Raw genomic sequence first — 23,537 nt, 5'->3', positions numbered from 1 at the left:
TACATAGAAGGCCTAAAGGAGAATAATGCTGGCCATACACTATACGAAAAATTGTTCGAACTCATGTTTGAAAAACAAACACTCGGTCGTGAGAGCAGATGATCGTGCCATTATGTAATGACCGAATTTTGATCGATAAATAGTTCAATGGACATGAATGAATCAGTCTTTCGTTTATTTTGTCACACATGCCTAGTGCAAACAGTTCAGGCGAGAAACACATTAACCTTTCAATTTATTGTTCGTTCGGCAGAATTTTCAAAACTTCCTTTGATTTTTCAGCTCTGAAAAGTTAAAACCGATTTTCTATTTGTGCCCATTAACTGGACGAAAAGCGAACAAACGGACCAAATGACAGATTTTCAAATGATTTTTCGGTTAGTGTATGGTCAGCATAAGAATGCAAGAATTTACTGTGCTACAGTTACCAAATTCAGCCTCAGAAACATTTCTAACTTCCTTTTAATAAATTCGCAAAAGTGCGGCAGTTTGCTGAATAGTGAAAATAAGTAATGGAGTAAACTTCGCCTAACTCTGACTCTTCTTTCTAGAGATTTTATGAAACATTTGAAACTGCAGAGATTGCTGAGGCAAGTCAAATGTCTGAACAAGAACATCAAGGTGGAGCTGCCAACACTCCTTCTCTGGAAACATCAACTGTCAGCCACTAAAAAAAGTTTGTCATTCTTTAATTAATTCAAATCTTCAGAGACAAGCAAAAAATTAGGAGCATGTAGCTGTAACCTCAAACTATGTCACTTTCAAATAAAAGATTTTTTCAGGGACATATCTTATGCAAAGTTGAACAGCCAACATGCCATGCATGTTCATTGATATATTTAATCACACCAGCTTGCATATGCTTTGTTATCTTTATTTAGGTATTTATTTAGTTAATTATTTTCCATTTTATTGTCGTCGAAACATTCACATGACAAATGTTGCATCAGTATTACTAACCTATGGTGGTATAACACTAAAACAAATTCAAAATAAAATTATTATATTCTCATGTATTGTTTTTATTGTCTCCAGCAATGATCGTTTCTCTCCATCTTTTCCATATTTTTCCAGTATCTCAGCTAGGTAACTGAATTAGTTAATGTTCAATTTTTGTTGGGGAAAAAAAGTGAAATATTAGTGTAATTTAATTTTCTTCAGACTAAAAACAATAACCTATTAGATTTTGCCAGTAATGGGCAATGTATTTTATATAGGGGGCCTCAAGTGCTGCCCCTGACTTCACCAACTAGCTGCACATGTAATGCTACACAAAACTGTCAGAGACTGCAGACATGCTACAGTTAAGGTTGCAGCCTCATTCCTTTAATCCATGACACATTAATTACGCAGGTTCTGAGGCTGATATAATGCACATAAGGCACCAAGTGAGTTTAATTACCACCTTAATCAGCCACAGAACTTGTGTAATTACTGGTTGTACTGGTTTAAAGGCATGAGGTAGCAACCTTAGCTACAGGTGATGGTCAGATTAATGACGACGTGCTACAGGAGTGGTTGGAGACTAGGAATATGCTAGACAGTTGGTGACTGGGGCCATGCTATTTGAAGTGCAGGCCATGTTTTATAAAGTGCAGGCACCACATTGGTTATTCTTCTGCAAGATCCATTAAAAAGATTGGAGAAAACAAATGCATAAAAGATATAAAGGAGTGAACAACACAGAAAAGGTAAGTATGAAAGACACCAAAACAACGAGCAGAAGTGAGTTTAAGCAATATTTTTTCTTTACTGGACATGGTGTACAGTGCGTCCAGAAAGTTTTTACAGCCCTTCACTTTTTCCACATTTTGATATGTTACAGCCTTGTTCCAAAATGGATTAAATGCATTATTTTCCTCAAAATTCTACAAACAATACACCATAAATACAACGTGAGCGAAGTTTGCTTGAAAGCTTTGCAAAAATTACTAAAAATTAAAAACAAAATAAATCCCATGTACATAAGTATTCACAGCCATTGCTCAACACTTCATTGAAGCACCAATTACAGTTTCAAGTCTTTTTGAGTAAGATGCTACAAGCTTAGCACACCTATTTTTGGGCAGTTTCTCTCCTTCTTTGCAGGACCTCTCAAGCTCCATCGGGTTGGATGGGGAGCGTCGGTACACAGCCATATTCAGATCTCTCCAGAGATGTTATATCTGGTTCAAGTCTGGACTCTGGCTGGGCCACTCAAGGACATTCACAGTTGTCCCATAGCCACTCCTTTGTTATCTCGGCTGTGTGCTTCGGGTCATTGTCTTGTTGGAAGATAAATCTTCGCCCCGGTCTGAGGTCCGGAGCGCTCTGGAAAAGGTTTTTATCAAGGATGTCTATGTACATTGCTGAATTCATCTTTCCCTCAATCCTGACTAGTCTCCCAGTTCCTGCTGCTAAATAACATCCCACAGCATCATGCTTCACTGTAGGATGGTATTGGTCAGGTGATAAGCAGTGCCTGGTTTCCTCCAGACATGACACTTACCATACCATTCAGGCCAAAGAATTCAATCTTTGTTTCATCAGGCCATAAAATTTTGTTTCTCATGGTCAGAGAGTCCTTAAGGTGCGTTTTGGCAAACTCCAGACGGGCTGTCATGTGCCTTTTACTGAGAAGTGGCTTCCATCTGGCCACTCTACCATACAGGCCTGATTGGTGGAGTGCTGCAGAGATGGTTGTTCTTCTGGCATGTTCTCCTCTCTCCACAGAGTAATGCTGGAGTTCAAAGTGACCATCAGTCACCTTCCTGACCAAGGGCCTTCTCCCTCGATCACTCACTTTGGCCAGGTGGCCCACTCTAGGAAGAGCCCTGGTGGTTCTAAACTTCTTCCATTTACAGATGATGGAGGCCACTGTGCTCATTAGGACCTTCAATGCTGCAGACATTTTTCTGTACCCTTCCCCAGATCTGTGCCTCAATACTTTCCTGCCTCTGAGGTCTACAGGCAATTCCTTGGACTTCATGGCTTGGTTTGTGCTCTGACATGCACTATTAACTGTGGGACCTTATATAGACAGGTGCGTGCCTTTCATGTCCAATTAACTTAATTTACCACAGGTAGACTCCATTTAAATTGTAGAAATATCTCAAGGATGATTAGTGAAAACAGGATGCACCTGAGCTCAATTTTTAGTGTCATGGCAAAGGCTGTGAATACTTATGTACATGTGATTTTTTTGTTTTTGATTTTTAATAAATTTGCAGATTTCAAACAAACTTCTTTCATGTTTCCAATTTTGAGGAAAATAATGGATTTAATTAATTTTGGAATAGGGCTGTAACATAAAAAAACAAAACTGGAAAAAGTTAAATGATGTGAATACTTTTTGGGTTCACTGTAGCTCTATTCCTGTAGGAGCTGCAGGAAAACTGTCCAGGTCTTCCCCAAAATGTTTGCCCTGCAGCCAAGCACACAAACTCATTCTCAAATCACCAGTCTAGGGGTGTTGTTTTTTGTTGCTTTATTTTTGTGGAACTTGAAAAGGGTTGAGGGAATTTAGTGGAACACTCTAAAACAGGAACTATGTACAACTACTTCTAGGAATTCTTTCTGGGAAATCTGTGATGAAGTTCGTGCTTGCAACCAACAGTGGACTGTAGATTTGAGTAGATTTGAGGTAGTAGTATTGGTAACTGCAAACTCCTTTCTTTAGAACCACAAGAGTAGAGTCCCATTTACAGAGGATTAGGTAGACTAAGCTCTAAAGAACACCGGCCGTTGTCCCCTTTAGACAGATCCATGGCTGACTCTCTAGTACAAGAGGGGTGGCAGCAGCTCAAAAGTCCCTAAAATCTCACAGAACCATCTGTACTTACACAAGGCCCAAGGACAGTTGGTAGCCTCCTTTCAGCTTCCGGACGACACCTTACTCCGGTGATACCAGACCATATCTTCATTGGATAGCTCCTCAGTCAGCTTTCTTTCTCTAGCTTCAGGGTCTCAGCATCCAGGCCCTCAGGTTGTCCACCTGAGGCCTCACAACAGCAGACATGTGACAGCAATGCCCTGGAGGGCAGCAAGCCCCTCCAGCTTGGACTGATCCTATTGGCATGGGATTGGCAAGGGGTGTATCAATATTCAAACTACCATCTGCATAACTCCACACCTATACCCAGAAGCTTCTCAAGCTCTCTGGAGACAGTTGGAGCTATCAGACAGACTGGCAGCAGCTGGGCACACTGAACAGACCTAACTAGTAGAATACAGCTGCACTCATAACAGAGAGCAAACTAAATTTACCTAACAAAACAATCATAGCCACACTAGGTACAGTGAGGCAACTAACTTTACAAAAATTTTTTTATCAAAACATAGTTTCACAAGATACAGTGAGCCATTAAATCTATCTATCGAATCCTGACACCTACCTAGGAGGGTGCTACACTAGTCAGTACCTAGTTGGGAAAAACACTGAATAGTACCACATGCAACTCTGGGATCTCAGGTTAAGCACCAAGAGATTATGTTATGTTAATGTAACATGCTTTACCTTCTTAATTACTTTACTGCATTACAGTATGTGTGTTTTACTGTCTATGTTCAAATCTGTTTCAGAGGTTCAGAGCATCGGCTTTTCCACACTACACTAGCACAAGTGATCTCTATAACTTGAAATCATTGCGCTCTAGTAAGAGGCCTTATTAGCTTAGGAGCACTTTAAGCACCGGTGCACTTTTTGCATTGAAGCACAGAGCACTTTGTTTGCGCAATAATGGACTCCTAAAAGATTTTGGACTTTTTATTATTAGCGAATAGCGATCAATTATTTTTCTTTATTATTTATTGTTTACAGATTGATTGAGAGCTGGCGGGGGACAGATGCAGCATTGGGTCAATGCTGCATCCATCTTGTATAAATGTTTATTTCAAATCCTAAACTTCTATTTTAACCACTTCTGGAGTGGAAGGTTTTACCCCCTTAATGAACAGGCCATTTTTTTTGCGATACGGCACTGCGTTACTTTAACCACGTTACCACCGGAGAATTTTGCTGTCTTACGTCCAGGCCACTTTTTGCGATTCGGCACTGTGCGAATTTAACTGATAATTGTGTGGTCATGCAACACTGTACCCAAACGAAATTTACGTCCTTTTTTTCCCACAAACAGAGCTTTCTTTTGGTGGTATTTGATCACCTGTGCAATTTTTACTTTTTGCACTATAAACAAAAAAAGAGCAAAAATTTTGAGAAAATAACAATATTTTTCACATTTTTTTATATGAAATTCCCCCCAAAAAAATGTAAAAATCTAAATTTTTTATCATTTTTGGCCAATTTGTTTTCTGCTACATATTTTTGGTAAAGATTTCTGTCATTTTTGGTGTTTTTTTTTAATGAGTAATGGCGGCGATCTGCGATTTTTTTTTGCGGGACTGCGACATTGCGGCGGACAGATCGGACCCTTGACTGACATTTTTGACACTTTTGGGGGTACCAGTGACATTACTACAGTAATCAGTGCTATAAATATGCACTTTTACTGTAAAAATGACACTGGCAGGGAAGGGGTTAATTTTATTGGAGAGGGAGGGGTTAATGTATGCCTGGTGCTTACTGACGTGTGTGGGGGGAGGTGACTGAGTGACACAGGGACAGATCGCATGTTCAGCTATGCTGAACCCTGCAATCTGTCCCTGCCTGTCACTTAGGAGATCCGCCCGCTTTGTTTATACAAACGGGCAGATCTCCACACTCGATTCCCGACGATCGGGGAAGAGCAGCGGCAATCGCCGCCGCTCCTCCCCTGGTCCGACTCCCGCTGTGACTGAAAACAGCGGGAGCGAGCCTCCGGCGGCGTGCGTGCGCTCCGCCCACAAGGGGAGGAGTAGGTCTACGTCGCTGGACTATAACGAGCCACATTGCCGCAGTAGCAGCAATGTGAGCGGTCGTTATGTGGTTAACTGACAATTGTGCGGTCGTGCAACGCTGTACCCAAAAAAAAATAATTGATGTCCTTTTTTACCCCACAAATAGAGCTTTCTTTTGGTGCTATTCGATCACCTTTTTTTTTTTTGCGCTATGAACAAAAACAATTCTAAAAAAAAAAAAAAAAAAAAACATTTTTTACCTTCTGCTATAAAACTCGGCTGATAAAAAAAAATAAAAAATTCAAATTTTTTCATCATTTTAGGCCGATATGTATTCTGCCAAATATTTTTGATTAAAAAAATCCCAATAAGTGTAAATTGATTGGTTTGTGCAAATGTTATAGCGTCTACAAACTAGGGGATAGATTTATGACATTTTTATTTATTTATTTTTTTTACTAGTAATGGCGGCGATCAGCGATTTTTAGTGGGACTGTGACATTGCGGCGGACAGCTCGGACACCTAACTGACACTTTCGACACTCTTGAGGGGACCAGTGACATTACTACAGTAATCAGTGCTAAAAATATGCACTGTTACTGTACTAATGACACTGGCAGGGAAGGGGTTAACACCAGGGGCGAACAGAGAAAGGGTTAAATGTGTCCCTAAGGGATGCTTTCTAACTGTGTGGAGGATGGGCTCACTAGATAAACACATTTATCTGTGTTCCTGAATAGCAGGAACACAAGATCTGTGTTAATTTCTGACAGAATGGCGGTCTGCCTTGTTTACTTAGGCAGACTGCCGTTCTGTTACTCTGGCGATCGCGGGTGGCCGGCGGACATCTCGTCTGCTGGACCCACTGATTGGCTCCCCCTCTGGCCAATCAGCACGCGCGCCCCCACTGTCTATTGCTCGAAACAACGTACAGTTACCTCGTTTCGCGCAATAGAGCCAACCTGCCGCAGTATATGTGCGGCGGCTGGTCGGCAAGTGGTTAAGCTAAACCCCAGGGAAATGTTAAAACTACTCTATAATTATGGCTCCCTTTACGACGCAAGGGTTAAATGATTGTTCTAGGGTGCTCTAATATATAATGTACAATGCAGGGCCAGCAGTTCTGCATTGCAAGTGAGAACACCAAGGACCTGCCCACAATCTGGGGCATCAGAGGGAAGGGGAAAGGGATGGTTGTCAGGGAGGAAGGAGTCAAGTAAGTAAAAATAATTTTCTCCTAGACAAAAATTTGCATTTAACCCTTGCAGTGTGGGGGAAGCACCAATGCAAAGGTAGTTAACAATTTTCCAGGAGTTAGCTGTAAGTAAAACAAAGTATTTTAGTATTAGCAGAGATTTTCTTCAGTGGAAGGGGAAGAGAAAACAATCAAGAGATCTCAAAATAAAAGCAGTTGAATTTACAAACACTTTCTTTATAAAAGTGGAGCTTCGACCCACCCCTAACAACCCCAAAGCTCTCTTTTGGGCCAAAAACCCTCTATAACTGGGGCAGCAATCATAAAGAAATGATCAGCGTATTATATATGTATTGTTGAGGTAAGGTTCGGTCTGATTGTGTGGGAAACTGTCACATATGTGCAGGACACTGGCCCAATCTGCTGCAGCTGGGGAATGCCCTGCCCCATAGCCTAACAAAGGGGCAGGAATATTAGTGACATTATTGTTAGTGTAATCAATTTTCCACTATAATATCCATGGCATCACAAATGGGACTACCAAAGACTGGAAGGGTCTCAACAACTTTTATCTTTTTTTAGAAACAGCAGACAAGATTTTTGTCCCATTCAAAAGAAGCAAGTGTGGCTTCATCTACATAGTCATATACTTTGTACTTAAAGGCACCTTCCCTTAAAACCATATACTGTATGTGAAGCTGTCCAGTCCAAGAATTATAAATAATGTCCATAATCATGCAAAACAGTGGAACAGTCACCTCACCACGTGGAAAATTCCTCAGTATTCTAACTGTGAATTTTCATATTGTCAACACCGGTCACCACCACCTCAGTAAGAAATGCGTAATCACCGCCAACCCACTGACCTCTAAATTAATAAAGGCCATCAAGCGCTGTATAATAAACCAGGAATATCATCCAAGCCAATCGCTTCATTCTTAAATGGTCCCTCTAGGGTCTCAAACTCTCCTTGGTCCTCGCTCCAGGAGTAATCACACCAAAAAATACCAGAAAGATAGTATAGTGTAGTCATTTTTTTTCATCCAGATAAAAACATACATATAAAAAAATTCCCATTCACTTGTGCAGGTGCCCAAGTTTAGTACCAAAGTAAACAGCCTCTATACGAACTCCCGTTGCCTCTCCACCCCCTGGAGCCCAGCATGTATCTCAAACACCAGAAGTTTGGGCCAGACATGACACCAGGGCAGAACCAGAAGTGATGGCAAGCATAAAACCTCTACTAATTTCACCAACAGCTCCTAGCCTGATGTCCTGCCTGACTTCTCAAGCCTGCATCTCCTGCTGCAAGTTCTGCTATCAACACCTGCTGGCACTTGTTTTCCTCCTGTCCCTCGACACTATCTGTTCCACCTCTCTGTGGGGCCTGGACTGGAGTTACAAGACAGGCCAACCTTGTCAATTCAGTCTCCTACCTGGTATGTGACACCTGGCCATGATCAAGTCAAATTACGGTCATACTGATTGCCTTGATCGGTACCATCTGAGAAGCAGCATATGACATGAATATGCTGTGCGTTGAGTGTTCAGTCACCCTTTCTGGCATCAGAAATAAGATTGGCCTATAAATGTGGCCAATGGCCTCAGTGATCCTTTACAAAAGTGTTTCCAGGGAAGGCCCTCACCCCTGTTTCTTCTTCTAGGCATCACAGCCTGTAGTAGCCTAAGGGCAGACATTCTGCCCACATTGAGTAGATGAAGTTGGCAGTCATCTTATGTTAGAAAGGTCAGTAGGCCTGGTTCCTGAACGATGTGGATTATGAACAATACTTTGAGTAGAAGCTCAGCCTCGGAATGAGGATAGCTCTGTTGGGCAGAAACTGAAGAAAGGGCTCATCCTGCCCCCATGCTCTAATTTCTGAAAACCTCTAGTTGAGGTAACGGTCACCAGACAGTCTTTGTACAACGTGAGAATTTTGATACAGCATGATTTCCAGAGGCCAGAATAATGAGCCCACAAGGAAGTCGAGTACCAATGTCAAATTCTATTTAGGATAGTGAGACTTCTCGGTGATCTTAGTTGTCAAACAGCATCACCAGTCTGACCGTTGCTCACAATGATTTTGTGAAAGCTGACCTGGTGGAGACTTGGACGTCTAATGAACTGAGAGCGAGTTCCATATTCAGTCACATTTGAAGTTAGCATTTTGTGTATTTGGGGTTCTGGGAATGAAAGTTGGATCTTACTGCTAACTGCTTAAACTTTCCTATATTCAGATATACCCATGGTTTGTCCCTGGTGTTCTGACTTTCAGTAAGGTGTTAGCATTGCCTCTGACCACCTGCTCCAATTAAAAGTCAGGACATTAGAGACCTCTGCACCACTATGAATGATTATATTGCCTTAAGACAGAAAGTTGAGTTACTGTGGCAGGGGCATGGATCCTGCATGCTGAACTGGCAGAAAAGGGAGCACCATGGTGATCTAAACCAGATTAATAGTCATTGTCATTGTTGGTAACTCCTGGCTTACCTGCTCAGGAGCGTTTGGTTCAAGGGCATGGAAAAAAGAAAACAAAATGTTTGTTGTAACTGCTTAGAAAGGGTTAGCTGGAGTCTGGCTTTTATTCGTTAGTCAACACTATTCTCTCCTCAAAATGACAATGCTGCTGTCCAAAGGTGTTTCCATTGCTCCTCCATCCAGTGCAAAAACACCCTAAGACAGGAAAAGTGCTACGTGGTAGTGACAAACAGTGCGGTGTTTATTGGTGCTATATACAAGTCTTTATACAAGTGCTGTACAGTGCTTTAAGGAAAAACCAGCAGGAGAAATAAGTACAAAACAAAAACCTAACCATGTCCCGGCACTAACTACACACAATGGAGGTCCTCGCTAACACTCTGACAGTTTCTACCAACCTTCTGCTCTCCTAGACAAACGTTGTCTGATTTCCCAGGCTGAGAGATCCCTGGCTGTCTGTCTCAGGTGAGTTTAAATTGGCCTGGGGAAGAGGACCAAGATTCGAACTTGATCATGGATCAGAGATCCCTAAAGGTGTATGAGAGGTGCCTGGGAGATGTATAAACCCCGAAAAGGACTCCCAGCTCTCTCTGGGACGCTCTGCTACACTGGACAAATCACTGGGTCAAAATCAATCAAAAAAGAAAAGCCACCACAATTAAAGCAGCACTAAACCCATCAAATCACAGTAGCTGTAAACCCTTACATGTACCTGTAATGATTACCTGTACTAGACACAGAACGAGGCGGCCATGTTGTTCGATTTGCTTATAGGATGCCATGGCAGTTTACAAAAGGCCCTCACTCACACAGCCCCCCTCCCCAAGCTAAATAATTCCTGGAATGCAGAGAGTTTTGACTTCAAACAAGCCGTTATCTGAACAGATGTCTGGACGGATATCTGTTCTGATACTCAGGCCGGTCGTAAAACCATAACTGGGCAAAGAAGGATAATGGCTAATGGGTAGTAAAACAGAGCCATTCAAGAGCTCTGTTAATTGAACACATTCACACAGAAATTCATAACTTTAAACACAAACAAGATATGTCTCTAGAAAGTGTATAGTTAAATGCAGAATAAAATACTGAACGGAACGAGATCATACATGACCATGTTAGCTCCTATGTAAGACAAGCTAGCTGTCAGATGCCTTACGGGTCAGAGGTTACTTTGAGATAGCCTGTGTTTGGTATCTATGGATATAAAATTCAATGCTGCACAATAATCAGTTTCAAGAAGGCAACTGGTAGATATTGGAAGATATGAATTATGGTATGTCTGTCTATACGGGAGGTTCCTTGGTATTGTCGTAAACCTTAGGGCAGCCCATGGCCACTGTGTTTATTGGCCAGGGGCCTCTGTTAACACCCCCTGCGGTCTCAGAGAAAAAGAGAGAAGCAGACGGGATTAGTGTTCTCATGGTAACATCAAGAAGGAACATCTATCAAGTTTGAGAACCGATCACAACTGGCTCAGCTTCTGAACTCTGATAATACTCAGGAAATTGAATGCAAGTATTCTCATTTCTCAATTCTACCTTATTTTTCTAATTGCTGAATTGTGTCGCTATTTCTTTGAAACACTCTGTTCTGTAAATATTTTATTCGCACCAATTTTAACCTTTTTATTATTAAACTTTATTCTGAAAAGTGTTAATCTTGTCCCTAAGCCCTAATGCAAACTAACAACGAACCTGCCTCTTGAAGAGTGCTACTGTATAGAATAAATCCTCTGAACATTACTGTCTGTGGTGACAGTGCGTGTTACAGATGATTATTCTAAAGTCATAATTGGTATTTCTAAAATTACGAGCGTCCGCTGGGCTCATAACGTAGTGGTGGTGGCAGTGAAAGGGTTAATTGCTTAATTAGCCGGTGACAATCGCTCTCAGCCTGCTGGCATCTAGATTGTGGTCCTGCAAGCTGGAAAATCTTTGTGCCGGGTGCAGCTGAGAGTGGCATTGTTACGCAAGTGACAACAGGGTGTGAGATTGGCTGGTGTCATGGTCTTACCTTCTTGCTGTTCTCCTTCGTTTGACATGTGCTGGCGGCCATCTTGGTTTCTGGGTTTCTTGTAGCCTCCCACCCTGCGGCTCCTCCTTCCCACTGGGAGGAGCTGGATACCTAGCTCATATATATAGGAGGTCTGTGGCTTCAGTTCCCTGCTTGGTCCTCTTGTGTTCACATGCTACTAAGACTGCTGCTACTTCTGGTTCCTGTTCCTGGCTTCGTCTGACTACCCTGCTGGTTCCTGATCCTGGCTTCGTCTGACTACCCTGCTGGTTCCTGTTCCTGGCTTCGTCTGACTACCCTGCTGGTTCCTGACCCCTGGCTTCGCAAAGACTCTGCATCGTTTTCGCCATCCGTTTGGACTTTTGCTTTATAGCTTGTTTTTCAATAAAGCTTTCTTATTTTCACTTATCTGTTGTAGTACGTCTGGTTCATGGTTCCGTGACATTAGGACCAAGCCATGAATTCTGACGGTACAGGGCCATCCTCGCTACCCACGCTGGTTGCCAGACTTGATCAGCAGGATCACCTGTTGGGTCGGTTCGCCGTGGCGTTGCAAACCCTGCTTGAACGCACGGTACCACAGGCCACGAATTCTGACGGTGCAGGGCCATCCTCACTACCCACGCTGGTTGCCAGACTTGATCAGCAGGATCACCTGTTGGGTCAGTTCGCCGTGGCGTTGCAAACCCTGCTTGAACGCACGGTTCATTTCGCTCCCGTTGCCGATGGGTCGGTTGTCGCTCCTGGGTCCGCTCCTACTGCCGCTCCGGTTGTTGCGCCAGAGTCTACCCCGACACCTGTTGTTGCGCCTGCGGTGTTTCGGGGTATGTCCGGTTCTGCCCCCCTTCCACAGCGCTTTGGGGGAGAGCCAACTCAGTGCCGAGGTTTCCTTAACCAGGTGGGCATTTATTTCGAGTTGCTGCCACATGCCTTTCCTACTGAGAGATCAAAGGTGGGCTTCTTAATCTCGCTGCTCTCGGACAAGGCCTTGGCCTGGGCCAGTCCTTTATGGGAGAACAACAATCCGGTGGTTGCCGAGTTTTCCGGTTTTGTTGCTTCTCTTCGGAAGGTATTCGATGTGCCGGCTCGTGCTGCCTCTGCTGCGAAGCTCCTTATGTCCATCAGACAGGGTTCACGATCCGTAGCTGAATACGCCATTGAGTTTCGTACCCTGGCAGCAGAGGTGGGCTGGAATAATGAGGCTCTGGTCGCTGCTTTCTCTCATGGTCTCTCGGATGCCTTGAAGGATGAGGTTGCAGCTAAGGACCTACCAGTGGAGCTTGAGTCTCTTATTTCTTTCCTGATTTTGATTGACACCAGACTCAGGGAGAGACCTTCCTTTAAGGAGAGTCTGCGGAGGCCTCCTAACAGATTGGCGCCTACCTTTGTTGTCCCACCCGTGCCTCCCTCTCCTCCCACGCCTCCTGGGGATGACTTGTCTGGGGGTGAACCCATGCAGCTGGGGTTTGCTCGCCTGTCCGAGGGGGAGAGGGTACTCCGGAGACGCGAGGGCCGATGCATGTACTGTGGTCTCGGTGGGCATTTTCGGTTGGCATGTCCGAACCGTCCAGGGAAACGCTCGCACCTGAGATCCTGTCGGGGGCAGATCTTGGGTGGAGTCTCCTCGTCCCCGGTTTCCCGTGTTGACAAACCACTGATCACTGTTGTCCTTTCCTGGGTCGGGGGCTCGGTGACGACCCAGGCGTTGGTGGACTCTGGTGCTGGTGGTTTGTTCATTGATAGTGTGTTCGCTGCCGCCAATTCCATTCCTCTGCAGGCTCGAGGTTCTCCTCTGGCTCTTGAGGCGATAGACGGCAGAGCCCTTCTGCCGCCACACGTGACTCATGAGACCCTTCCAGTGGGGTTAGCCATTGGTGCCGTCCACAGAGAGTCGGTCTGCTTCCAGGTTATTTCGTCTCCACACTACTCGGTGGTCTTGGGGTACCCCTGGCTCCAGAAGCATAATCCGATTTTCGATTGGAGATCGGCCGAGATCCTCTCGTGGTCACCGCAGTGTGGGGCTAGTTGCATCCATGGGCCTGTCAAGTTGCTGTGTACTTCCTCGGACTCTCTGTTGCCCCCTGAATACGAGGAGTACCGGGATGTATTCGATAAGGTGCGCGCGGTTGCCCTACCTCCGCACCGCCCATACGATTGTGCCATCGAGTTACAATCTGGTGCCGTTCCTCCTCGTGGCAAAGTCTATCCACTGTCGGTAGCGGAGAATGAGGCCATGGAGGAGTACGTGAGGGAGGCGCTTTCACGTGGACACATTCGCAAATCCTCGTCCCCGGCAGGGGCTGGATTTTTCTTTGTGAAAAAGAAGGGCGGTGAGTTGAGGCCTTGCATCGATTACAGGGGTCTCAATCGCATCACGATCAAGAACGCTTACCCGATACCCTTGATTTCCGAGCTGTTTGATCGCCTTAAAGGGGCCACGGTCTTTACCAAACTCGACCTGAGGGCGGCATATAACCTCGTAAGGATCAAGGCGGGCGATGAGTGGAAGACCGCGTTTAACACCAGGACCGGTCATTATGAATCCTTGGTTATGCCCTTTGGGCTGTGCAATGCGCCCGCAGTCTTTCAGGAATTCATCAACGATGTTTTCCGTGACCTGTTGCAGCAGTGTGTGGTGGTCTACCTGGATGACATCTTGGTATATTCTGAGTCCATGGAGACCCACATTCTGGATGTCAAACGAGTGTTGCAACGGTTACGAGAGAACAAGCTGTTCGGTAAGCTTGAGAAATGCGAATTTCACCGATCCCAGGTAACCTTCTTAGGTTACATCATTTCCGCTGAGGGGTTCTCCATGGATCCTGAGAAGGTTTCGGCTGTCTTACAGTGGCCCCAGCCCAGTGGTCTTCGCTCCCTGCAGCGCTTTTTGGGCTTCGCCAATTATTATCGGAAGTTCATCAGGGACTTTTCCATGCTAGCCAAGCCTCTCACGGATCTGACCAGGAAGGGCAGTAATTCCCAGGTCTGGCCGCCCGAGGCCATCCGAGCTTTTGAGGCTCTAAAGTCCGCCTTTGTGTCGGCTCCGATTCTGTCGCATCCCAACCCTGGGTTGCCCTTTGTCCTCGAGGTGGACGTGTCTGAGACGGGAGTAGGCGCCCTTCTGTCTCAGCGTAGAACACCAGAGGGTCCTCTGCTTCCTTGTGGGTTTTACTCCCGGAAACTGTCTTCCGCGGAGTGCAACTACCAGATTGGTGACAGGGAGTTATTGGCCATCGTGCAGGCTCTTAAAGAATGGAGGCACTTGCTCGAGGGTTCGGTGGTTCCGGTCCTCATCCTGACGGACCACAAGAATCTGACCTACCTCTCTGAGGCCAAGAGATTGACACCACGTCAGGCCAGATGGGCTCTGTTCTTGTCACGTTTTAATTACGTGGTCTCCTACCTACCCGGTTCCAAGAACATCAGGGCTGATGCCTTATCACGGCAGTACTCCGACCTGTCCAGGGAGGAGTCGATTCCGACTTCGGTCATACCTCCGAATCAGATCCTGGCTGCCATTCGCACCAGCCTGACCTCTCCCCTGGGTGAGCAGATTTTGGCGGCTCAATCTGGTGCTCCCTCTGGGAGACCCAACGGCAGATGTTTTGTGCCTGAGGAGTTGCGCACTCGGTTGTTGCGAACCTACCATAACTCCAAGACCGCGGGGCATCCTGGAAAGAATCAGCTGTCCTGGGCTGTTTCACGTCTGTTCTGGTGGCCTTCCCTACGTTCCGACATCGCCGCATATGTAGCGGCATGCTCCGTTTGTGCCCAGAGTAAGTCCCCTCGGCACCTTCCGTTGGGCCTTCTGCAACCCTTAGCCACCGGGGAGCGCCCATGTTCACACCTGGGGATGGATTTCATTGTGGACCTCCCTGCATCCCGTGGCCATACGGTCATTCTCATGATTGTGGATCGGTTTTCCAAAATGTGTCACTGTGTTCCTCTCAAGAAGTTACCCTCTGCACAGGAGTTGGCCACGATTTTTGCCAGGGAGGTCTTCCGGTTGCACGGCTTGCCCAAGGAGATTGTGTCGGATCGGGGGAGTCAGTTTGTGTCCAGGTTCTGGCGCGCCTTTTGCTCCCAGTTGGGGATTCATCTCTCCTTCTCCTCGGCCTACCACCCTCAGTCCAATGGGGCCGCAGAACGTTCCAATCAGGCCTTGGAGCAATTCCTTCGTTGCTATGTCTCCGATCACCAAGACAATTGGGTTGACCTCCTGCCTTGGGCTGAGTTTGCCAGGAACACGGCCGTGAACTCTTCCTCTGGGACGTCTCCCTTCATGGCCAACTATGGGTTCCAACCTGCCGTGTTACCGGAGGTATTCTCTCCCCAGGATATTCCGGCTGTGGAGGATCACCTTTCCGTCCTACGTGCTTCTTGGGTACAGATCCAGAAGTCCCTTGAGGTCTCTGCGCAGCGCCAGAGACTCCAGGCTGATCGCAGACGAGCGCCTGCTCCTTCCTACCAGGCCGGAGACCGTGTATGGTTGTCCACCCGCAACCTCAACCTTCGAGTGCCCACTCCCAAGCTGGCGCCTCGCTTTGTTGGTCCCTTCCGAGTGCTTCGCAGGGTAAACCCGGTAGCCTATGCCCTTGCGCTTCCTCCTGGCATGCGGATCTCCAACGTGTTTCATGTCTCCCTGTTGAAGCCTCTGGTGTGTAATCGTTTCACTTCCTCGGTTCCTCGGCCTCGTCCGGTCCGAGTGGGCAATCGTGAGGAGTATGAGGTGAGCAATATCCTGGACTCACGCCTGGTCCGCGGTCGGGTGCAGTTTTTGGTTCATTGGCGTGGTTATGGTCCAGAGGAGCGTTCCTGGGTTCCCTCCGCAGATGTCCATGCTCCTGCCTTGCTCCGAGCCTTCCACGTACGCTTCCCTCAGAAACCGTTCTTTACTCCGCGGAGGAGGGGCCCTTGAGGGGGAGGTACTGTCATGGTCTTACCTTCTTGCTGTTCTCCTTCGTTTGACATGTGCTGGCGGCCATCTTGGTTTCTGGGTTTCTTGTAGCCTCCCACCCTGCGGCTCCTCCTTCCCACTGGGAGGAGCTGGATACCTAGCTCATATATATAGGAGGTCTGTGGCTTCAGTTCCCTGCTTGGTCCTCTTGTGTTCACATGCTACTAAGACTGCTGCTACTTCTGGTTCCTGTTCCTGGCTTCGTCTGACTACCCTGCTGGTTCCTGATCCTGGCTTCGTCTGACTACCCTGCTGGTTCCTGTTCCTGGCTTCGTCTGACTACCCTGCTGGTTCCTGACCCCTGGCTTCGCAAAGACTCTGCATCGTTTTCGCCATCCGTTTGGACTTTTGCTTTATAGCTTGTTTTTCAATAAAGCTTTCTTATTTTCACTTATCTGTTGTAGTATGTCTGGTTCATGGTTCCGTGACAGCTGGTCCTTGGTCACGAGTTAGTGAGAAGGGCAGGGATCTGATACCCGCCACCCTCACAGTACCCAGTGAAGTCACTGGCCTCAGGTGACACACAGAGATGAAACAAATCCTCCTACATACATTGTAACTGTCCATCTACAGCCATCTTTCACTTACATCCATTCAAAGTGCAACATTCATACAGGATCTCTCAGCTCTGAAAAGCAGGGGGTGGAGAGCTGATGTTACATCAGTGAGGAGAGCTCTGAGAGCTGACTGAAGGGAAGGGAAGGGACCCCCCCTCCCTTCACACAGCACACAGGAACCGAGTTGGGGCTGTCAACCTGCTGGAGGTCCCTCCCCTGTCACCATTTTTCTCTCGGTGTCAGGAAAACTCATCAGAATTGATTCATGGCTATAGCAAAGGGACAAGGCAGCAGATAGAAGTGACGCTTAGTGCTCTGGATTGAGACAAGTACACACTATAGAGGGATATACTTTTTTCATATTTCAAATCTGAGGTTGCAAAAAACAGTTACATTTCTGGCATTCAGGAGAATGTAACTATCACATATGGTTATGCTCTCAACCAAACTGTCAACCCATCAAATGGCTGGCGTCATACCTGATCACATGTGCAGCACCATGGGAGTTGCAGATAAAACAGAAGCTAAGATGGCAGCTTTCTTGGCTGAAAAGGATAGGAGGGTTTAGTTCTGCTTTAGGGATTGGTAAACTGCAATATTTTGCTGATTTTCTTTTTAGGTTAAACTAATTTGAGCATCAACTGACAGGAAAAAATATTTCCAGAGATAAATTCAACGGCACCGCATCCCATTATGAAAGCTTATCCCCTGAAGAAGCCAAATTTGTTGGCGAAACATGTTGGGATTGTCACCCCAGAAGTGTTTTAAGTCTCCAGAATACCATGTTGGAGTTATTTTAATACTGCTGTTTGTATATGTTTTGTCCTAAATGATTTTTAATAAACTGAATAAAATATGTATTCATTTTTAATTAATTCTCCAGTTTATTGGCACCTAAAAAATCCCAGCTCCTACTGGAGCATTTTTTTCTTGTGTTTTATAATTTGAGCATCAATCGCTACTGTCTGAGCACTGGAAAAATTCTAAAGTGACTTTAAATGCCTTTTGTGGTATTGTGCATGGCTGCTGGGCAATTTCAGTGTGTCCCTATTCACTTGAATTGGTTGCATTTGGTGGACATTAGTTCCCAACGAACACGACAGTCTGCTGTTTTTTCACCCCCAACCATTAGTGTAAGCAAGCCCTTATTAACCACTTCTGGACCAGAAGAATTTACCCCCTTAATAAAAAGGCCATTTTTTGCAATTCGGCACTGCGTTACATTAACGGCCAATCGCGCAGTCGTGCGACGCTGTACTTAAATAAAGTTGATGTCCTTTTTTTCCACAAATAGAGCTTTCTTTTGGTGGTATTTGATCACCTGTGCGATTTTTATTTTTTGTGCTATAAACAAAAAAAAAACAATATTTTTCACATTCTGCTATACATCATTCCCAAAAAATAAAAATTTAAAAATCTAAAATATTTTTAACATTTTAGGCCAATTTGTTTTCTGCTACATATTTTTGGCAAACACAATCACAATAAGCGTATTTTGATTGGTTTGCGCAAATGTTATTGCAACTACTAACTACGAGATTTATGTCATTTTTATTGTTTTTTTTTTCCTAGTAATGGTGGCGATCTGAGATTTTTTTGCGGGACTGCAACATTGCGAAAGACAGATCAGACCCCTAACTGACATTTTTGACACTTTTGGGGGGGACCAGTGACATTACTACAGTAATCAGTGCTAAAAATATGCACGGTTACTGTAATAATTACACTGGCAGGGAAGGTGTTAACATAGTAAGTGATCAAGGGGTTAAATGTGTACCTAGGGGTGTGTTTCTAACTGTATGGGGGGCGGGGCTTGTGAAATGATCACAGAGACCTTTGATCCTACATAGAAGGATCACAGGCGCTCTGTGATTATTCCAGAGAGAACGGTCAGCTGTGTTTACAACAGCTGACCATTCTTCTCTCTTAGCGGGGAGGGATCGTGGATGGCGGTTGGCAATCGGAGCCGCCTGCCCCATGCATCGGAGTCCCCGCTGACGAGTGGGGGCGGTAGCGCGCCACCAGCAGCGTGCGCTCGCCCCCTAGCTTGCAGGCGCACGACCGATGTAAACCTACGTCGGTTCACGCAGGAGGGGCTGCCTGTTGCAGTAAAACTGCGGTGGGCGGTCCGGAAGTAGTTAAGTTGCATTTTACATGCATTTGTGGTGTGTTCTGGTATGTTTAAGTTAAAATATGCAGCATGCTGAACTCTTTTTAAATGCACAAAAAAGTGCTACAACAGTGTAAACTAGGCTCATTGAAATGCATTCATTTTTTTTGCATATGTATTGCTACTTCATTTAACCACTTCCCAACCACCCGCCGCCTATTTACTGCAGCAGGGTTGCTCGGGCAGGCAAAACGACGTAGACCAACATCGCTCATCTAAAGGTAGCTGGGGGGCAAGCGCACGCCTCCGGTGGTGCGCTCCCGCCCCCCAACGTCGGCGGGGAAGCCGGCGCGTGTGTCAGGTGGCTCCAATTGCCGCCTGACACCTGCGATCGTTCCCCGCTGAGAGAGAAAGATGGTCGGCTTTTGTAAACAAACGTCCTGGGATGATCCCTGGGATGATCGCAGAGCCCATGTGATCCTTCTATATAGGATCACATGTCTATGTGGTCATCTCAGAAGCCACGCCCCCCCCCCCACAGTTAGAATCACTCCCCTATGGTCACATTTAACCCCTTGATCACCTATACTGTTAACCCCTTCCCTGCCAGTGTCATTATTACAGTAACAGTGCATATTTTTAGCACTGATTACTGTAGTAATATCACTGGTCCGCAATAGTGTAAAAAATGTCAGTTAGGTGTCCGATCTGTCCGCCGCAATGTTGCAGTCCCACAAAAAATCGCAGATTGCAGCCATTACTAGTAAAAAAAAAAAAAAACAATAAAAAATTACATAAATCTTTCCCGTAGTTAATGGACGCGATAACGTTTGCGCACACCAATCAAAATACGCTTATTGTGATTTTTTTTACCAAAATATGTAGCGGAAAACAAATTGGCCTAAAATGTTAAAAAATTTTGATTTTTTAATTTTTTTTTTTGGGAATGTTATATAGCAGAAAGTGAATATTATTGTTTTTTTGTTTTCAAAATTGTCGCTCTGTATTTGTTCATAACGCACAAAAAATAAAAATCGCACAGGTGAACAAATACCACCAAAAGAAAGCTCTATTTGTGGGGAAAAAAGGACGTACATTTTGTTTGGGTACAGCGTCGCAAGACTGCGCAATAGTCCGTTAAAATAACGCAGTGCGAATCGCAAAATAGGGCCTGGTCATTAAGGGGGAAAATCTTCTGGTCCAGAAGTGGTTAAAAAAGTGTTCAACTACACACAGGCCCTTTTTCTTGTCATATCTGTATAATACTGTAACATACGGCGAACAGTCATAACATTATGACCACTGACAGGTAAAGTGAATAAGATTGATTATTTTGTTACAATGGCATCTGAAATTGGGTGGGATATAATAGGCAAGTGAACAGGTTGTCCCTGAAGTTGATGGGGTGAAAGCAGAAATAATTGGCAAGCCTGAGTGACTCTGACGGGTCAAATTGTAATGGCTAGACGACTGGGTCTCAGCATCACCAAAACTGCAGCTCTTGTGGGATGTCCCTGGTCTGCAGTGGTCAGTATCTACCTAGAGAGGAACCAGTGCACCGGCAACAGAGTCATGGGCGGCCAAGGCTCACTGATGCACATGTTGAGTGAAGGTTGGCCCATGTAGTCCAATCCAATAGAAGAGCTACTGTAGCTCAGAGTTCTGAAAAAGCTAGTGCTGGTTCTGATAGAAAGGCACCAGAACATACAGTGCATCGCAGTTTGTTGTGTATGGGGTTGGGTAGCTACAGACCAGACTGACCCTAAAGCGCCTACACCTGAGCATCAGACCTGGACCACAGAGCAACGGAAGAAGGTGGCCTAGTCTGATGATTTCAAGAGTGCTTTGAGGAACACAACTAGTTTGAGGTAATAACTTGGCCTTTCAAATTTTCCAGATCCTAATCCAATTGAGCATCTGTGGGATGCGGTGGAAAAACAAGTCGAATCCATGGAGGCCCCACTTCAAAATGTACTGGACGTAAATTGGCTGTAAAGCTCAGACATGAAATATGAACACAGACTACCCCTCTATAGTGTGTACTTGTCTCAATCCAGAGCACTAAGTGCCATTATTGTGCACTGCCTCGTTCCTCTACTATCTGCATTAGCCACTTCTGACAAGTTTTCCTGACACCAAGAGAAGAAAGGTGACAGGGGAACCTCCAGCTGATTGACAGCCTCAGAACTGTTGCTGTGTGAAGAGGGGCGTGTCCCTTCCCTCCAGTCAGCTCTCAGAGCTCTCCTCAATTGAGCGCTGCAGAGTGTAATTTTAGCTCTCTGTCCCATTTTCTGAATGCTCAGACAAGCTTTATAAATGCTTTAAACAGATGTAAACAAGAGAAGACTGCAGATAGATACAACGTATGTAGAAGGATTGGTTTCATCTCTGTGTATCGCCTTTGGATAGTCACTTCACTGGGTATATGTGAGGGTTTACAACCACTTTCAAAGGATCTGCTATGGACAGCTTGGTGCCAGATTCCACAGCATACCTTCAGAGGTCTAGTGGGGTCATTGTCTTAATGGTTTATGGTAGGCGTTCATAGTGTTATGGCTGATCCGTGTATATTTACATGATATGTATCCTATATGATATCTATGCAGTGGTGTAGCATGGGTTGTCAGCGCTTGGGGCAAGGCAAGCAATTTGCGCCTCCTAACCTGTGGAATTTTAGAAACCCCCACTCTCATCACACCCATCATCCTCTGATCACACCCCTCATCCTCTGATCACACCCCTCTAACTCTGATCACACCCCTCATCCTCTGATCACACCCCTCTAACTCTGATCACACCCCTCTCATTCTGATCACACCCCTCTCACTCTGATCACACCCCTCTCACTTTGATCACACCCCTCTAACTCTGATCACACCCCTCTAACTCTGATCACACCCCTCATCCTCTGATCACACCCCTCTAACTCTGATCACACCCCTCTCATTCTGATCACACCCCTCTCACTCTGATCACACCCCTCTCACTTTGATCACACCCCTCTAACTCTGATCACACCCCTCTCACTCTGATCACACCCCTCTAACTCTGATCACACCCCTCTCACTCTGATCACACCCCTCTCACTCTGATCACACCCCTCTCACTCTGATCACACCCCTCATCCTCTGATCACACCCCTCTCACGCTGATCACACCCCTCATCCTCTGATCACACCCCTCTAACTCTGATCACACCCCTCTCACTCTGATCACACCCCTCTCACTCTGATCACACCCCTCTCACTCTGATCACACCCCTCTAAATCTGATCACACCCCTCTCACTCTGATCACACCCCTCATCCTCTGATCACACCCCTCTCACTCTGATCACACCCCTCTCACTCTGATCACACCCCTCTAACTCTGATCACACCCCTCTAACTCTGATCACACCCCTCTCACTCTGATCACACCCCTCTCACTCTGATCACACCCCTCTAACTCTGATCACACCCCTCTCACTCTGATCACACCCCTCTAACTCTGATCACACCCCTCTCACTCTGACCACCCCCCCTTTCCTCCACTCTGTTCACACCCCTCTCACTCTGATCACACCCCTCTCACTCTGATCACACCCCTCTAAATCTGATCACACCCCTCTCACTCTGATCACACCCCTCATCCTCTGATCACACCCCTCTCACTCTGTTCACACCCCTCTCACTCTGATCACACCCCTCTCACTCTGATCACACCCCTCTAACTCTGATCACACCCCTCTAACTCTGATCACACCCCTCTCACTCTGATCACACCCCTCTCACTCTGATCACACCCCTCTAACTCTGATCACACCCCTCTCACTCTGATCACACCCCTCTAACTCTGATCACACCCCTCTCACTCTGACCACCCCCCCTTTCCTCCACTCTGTTCACACCCCTCTCACTCTGATCACACCCCTCTCACTCTGATCACACCCCTCTAAATCTGATCACACCCCTCTCACTCTGATCACACCCCTCATCCTCTGATCACACCCCTCTCACTCTGTTCACACCCCTCTCACTCTGATCACACCCCTCTCACTCTGATCACACCCCTCTCACTCTGATCACACCCCTCTCACTCTGATCACACCCCTCTAACTCTGATCACACCCCTCTCACTCTGATCACACCCCTCTCACTCTGATCACACCCCTCTCACTCTGATCACACCCCTCTAACTCTGATCACACCCCTCTCACTCTGATCACACCCCTCTAACTCTGATCACACCCCTCTCACTCTGACCACCCCCCCTTTCCTCCACTCTGTTCACACCCCTCTCACTCTGATCACACCCCTCTCACTCTGATCACACCCCTCTAAATCTGATCACACCCCTCTCACTCTGATCACACCCCTCATCCTCTGATCACACCCCTCTCACTCTGTTCACACCCCTCTCACTCTGAT

General features: G+C 46.0%; 1 protein-coding gene across 1 annotated transcript in view; it reads left to right on the top strand.

The window, feature by feature from the left end:
- Positions 1-1,012, top strand: part of LOC309551844 (pecanex-like protein 2) — a 256,799-nt gene extending 255,787 nt beyond the window's left edge. The window contains exon 34 of the mRNA XM_082252546.1: positions 552-1,012. Coding sequence (XP_082108672.1) covers positions 552-671 — 120 coding nt within the window. The 3' untranslated portion in view covers positions 672-1,012. The remainder of the gene's footprint in view (positions 1-551) is intronic.
- Positions 1,013-23,537: the final 22,525 nt, after the last annotated feature.

The sequence above is a fragment of the Pelophylax lessonae genome, assembly GCF_965119305.1.
Source record: "Pelophylax lessonae genome assembly, chromosome: 3".
In the NCBI taxonomy this organism is placed as follows: Eukaryota; Metazoa; Chordata; class Amphibia; order Anura; family Ranidae; genus Pelophylax; species Pelophylax lessonae.
The sequence above is the reverse complement of the archived record's forward strand: the minus strand, read 5'-3'. Positions and strand labels throughout refer to the sequence as shown.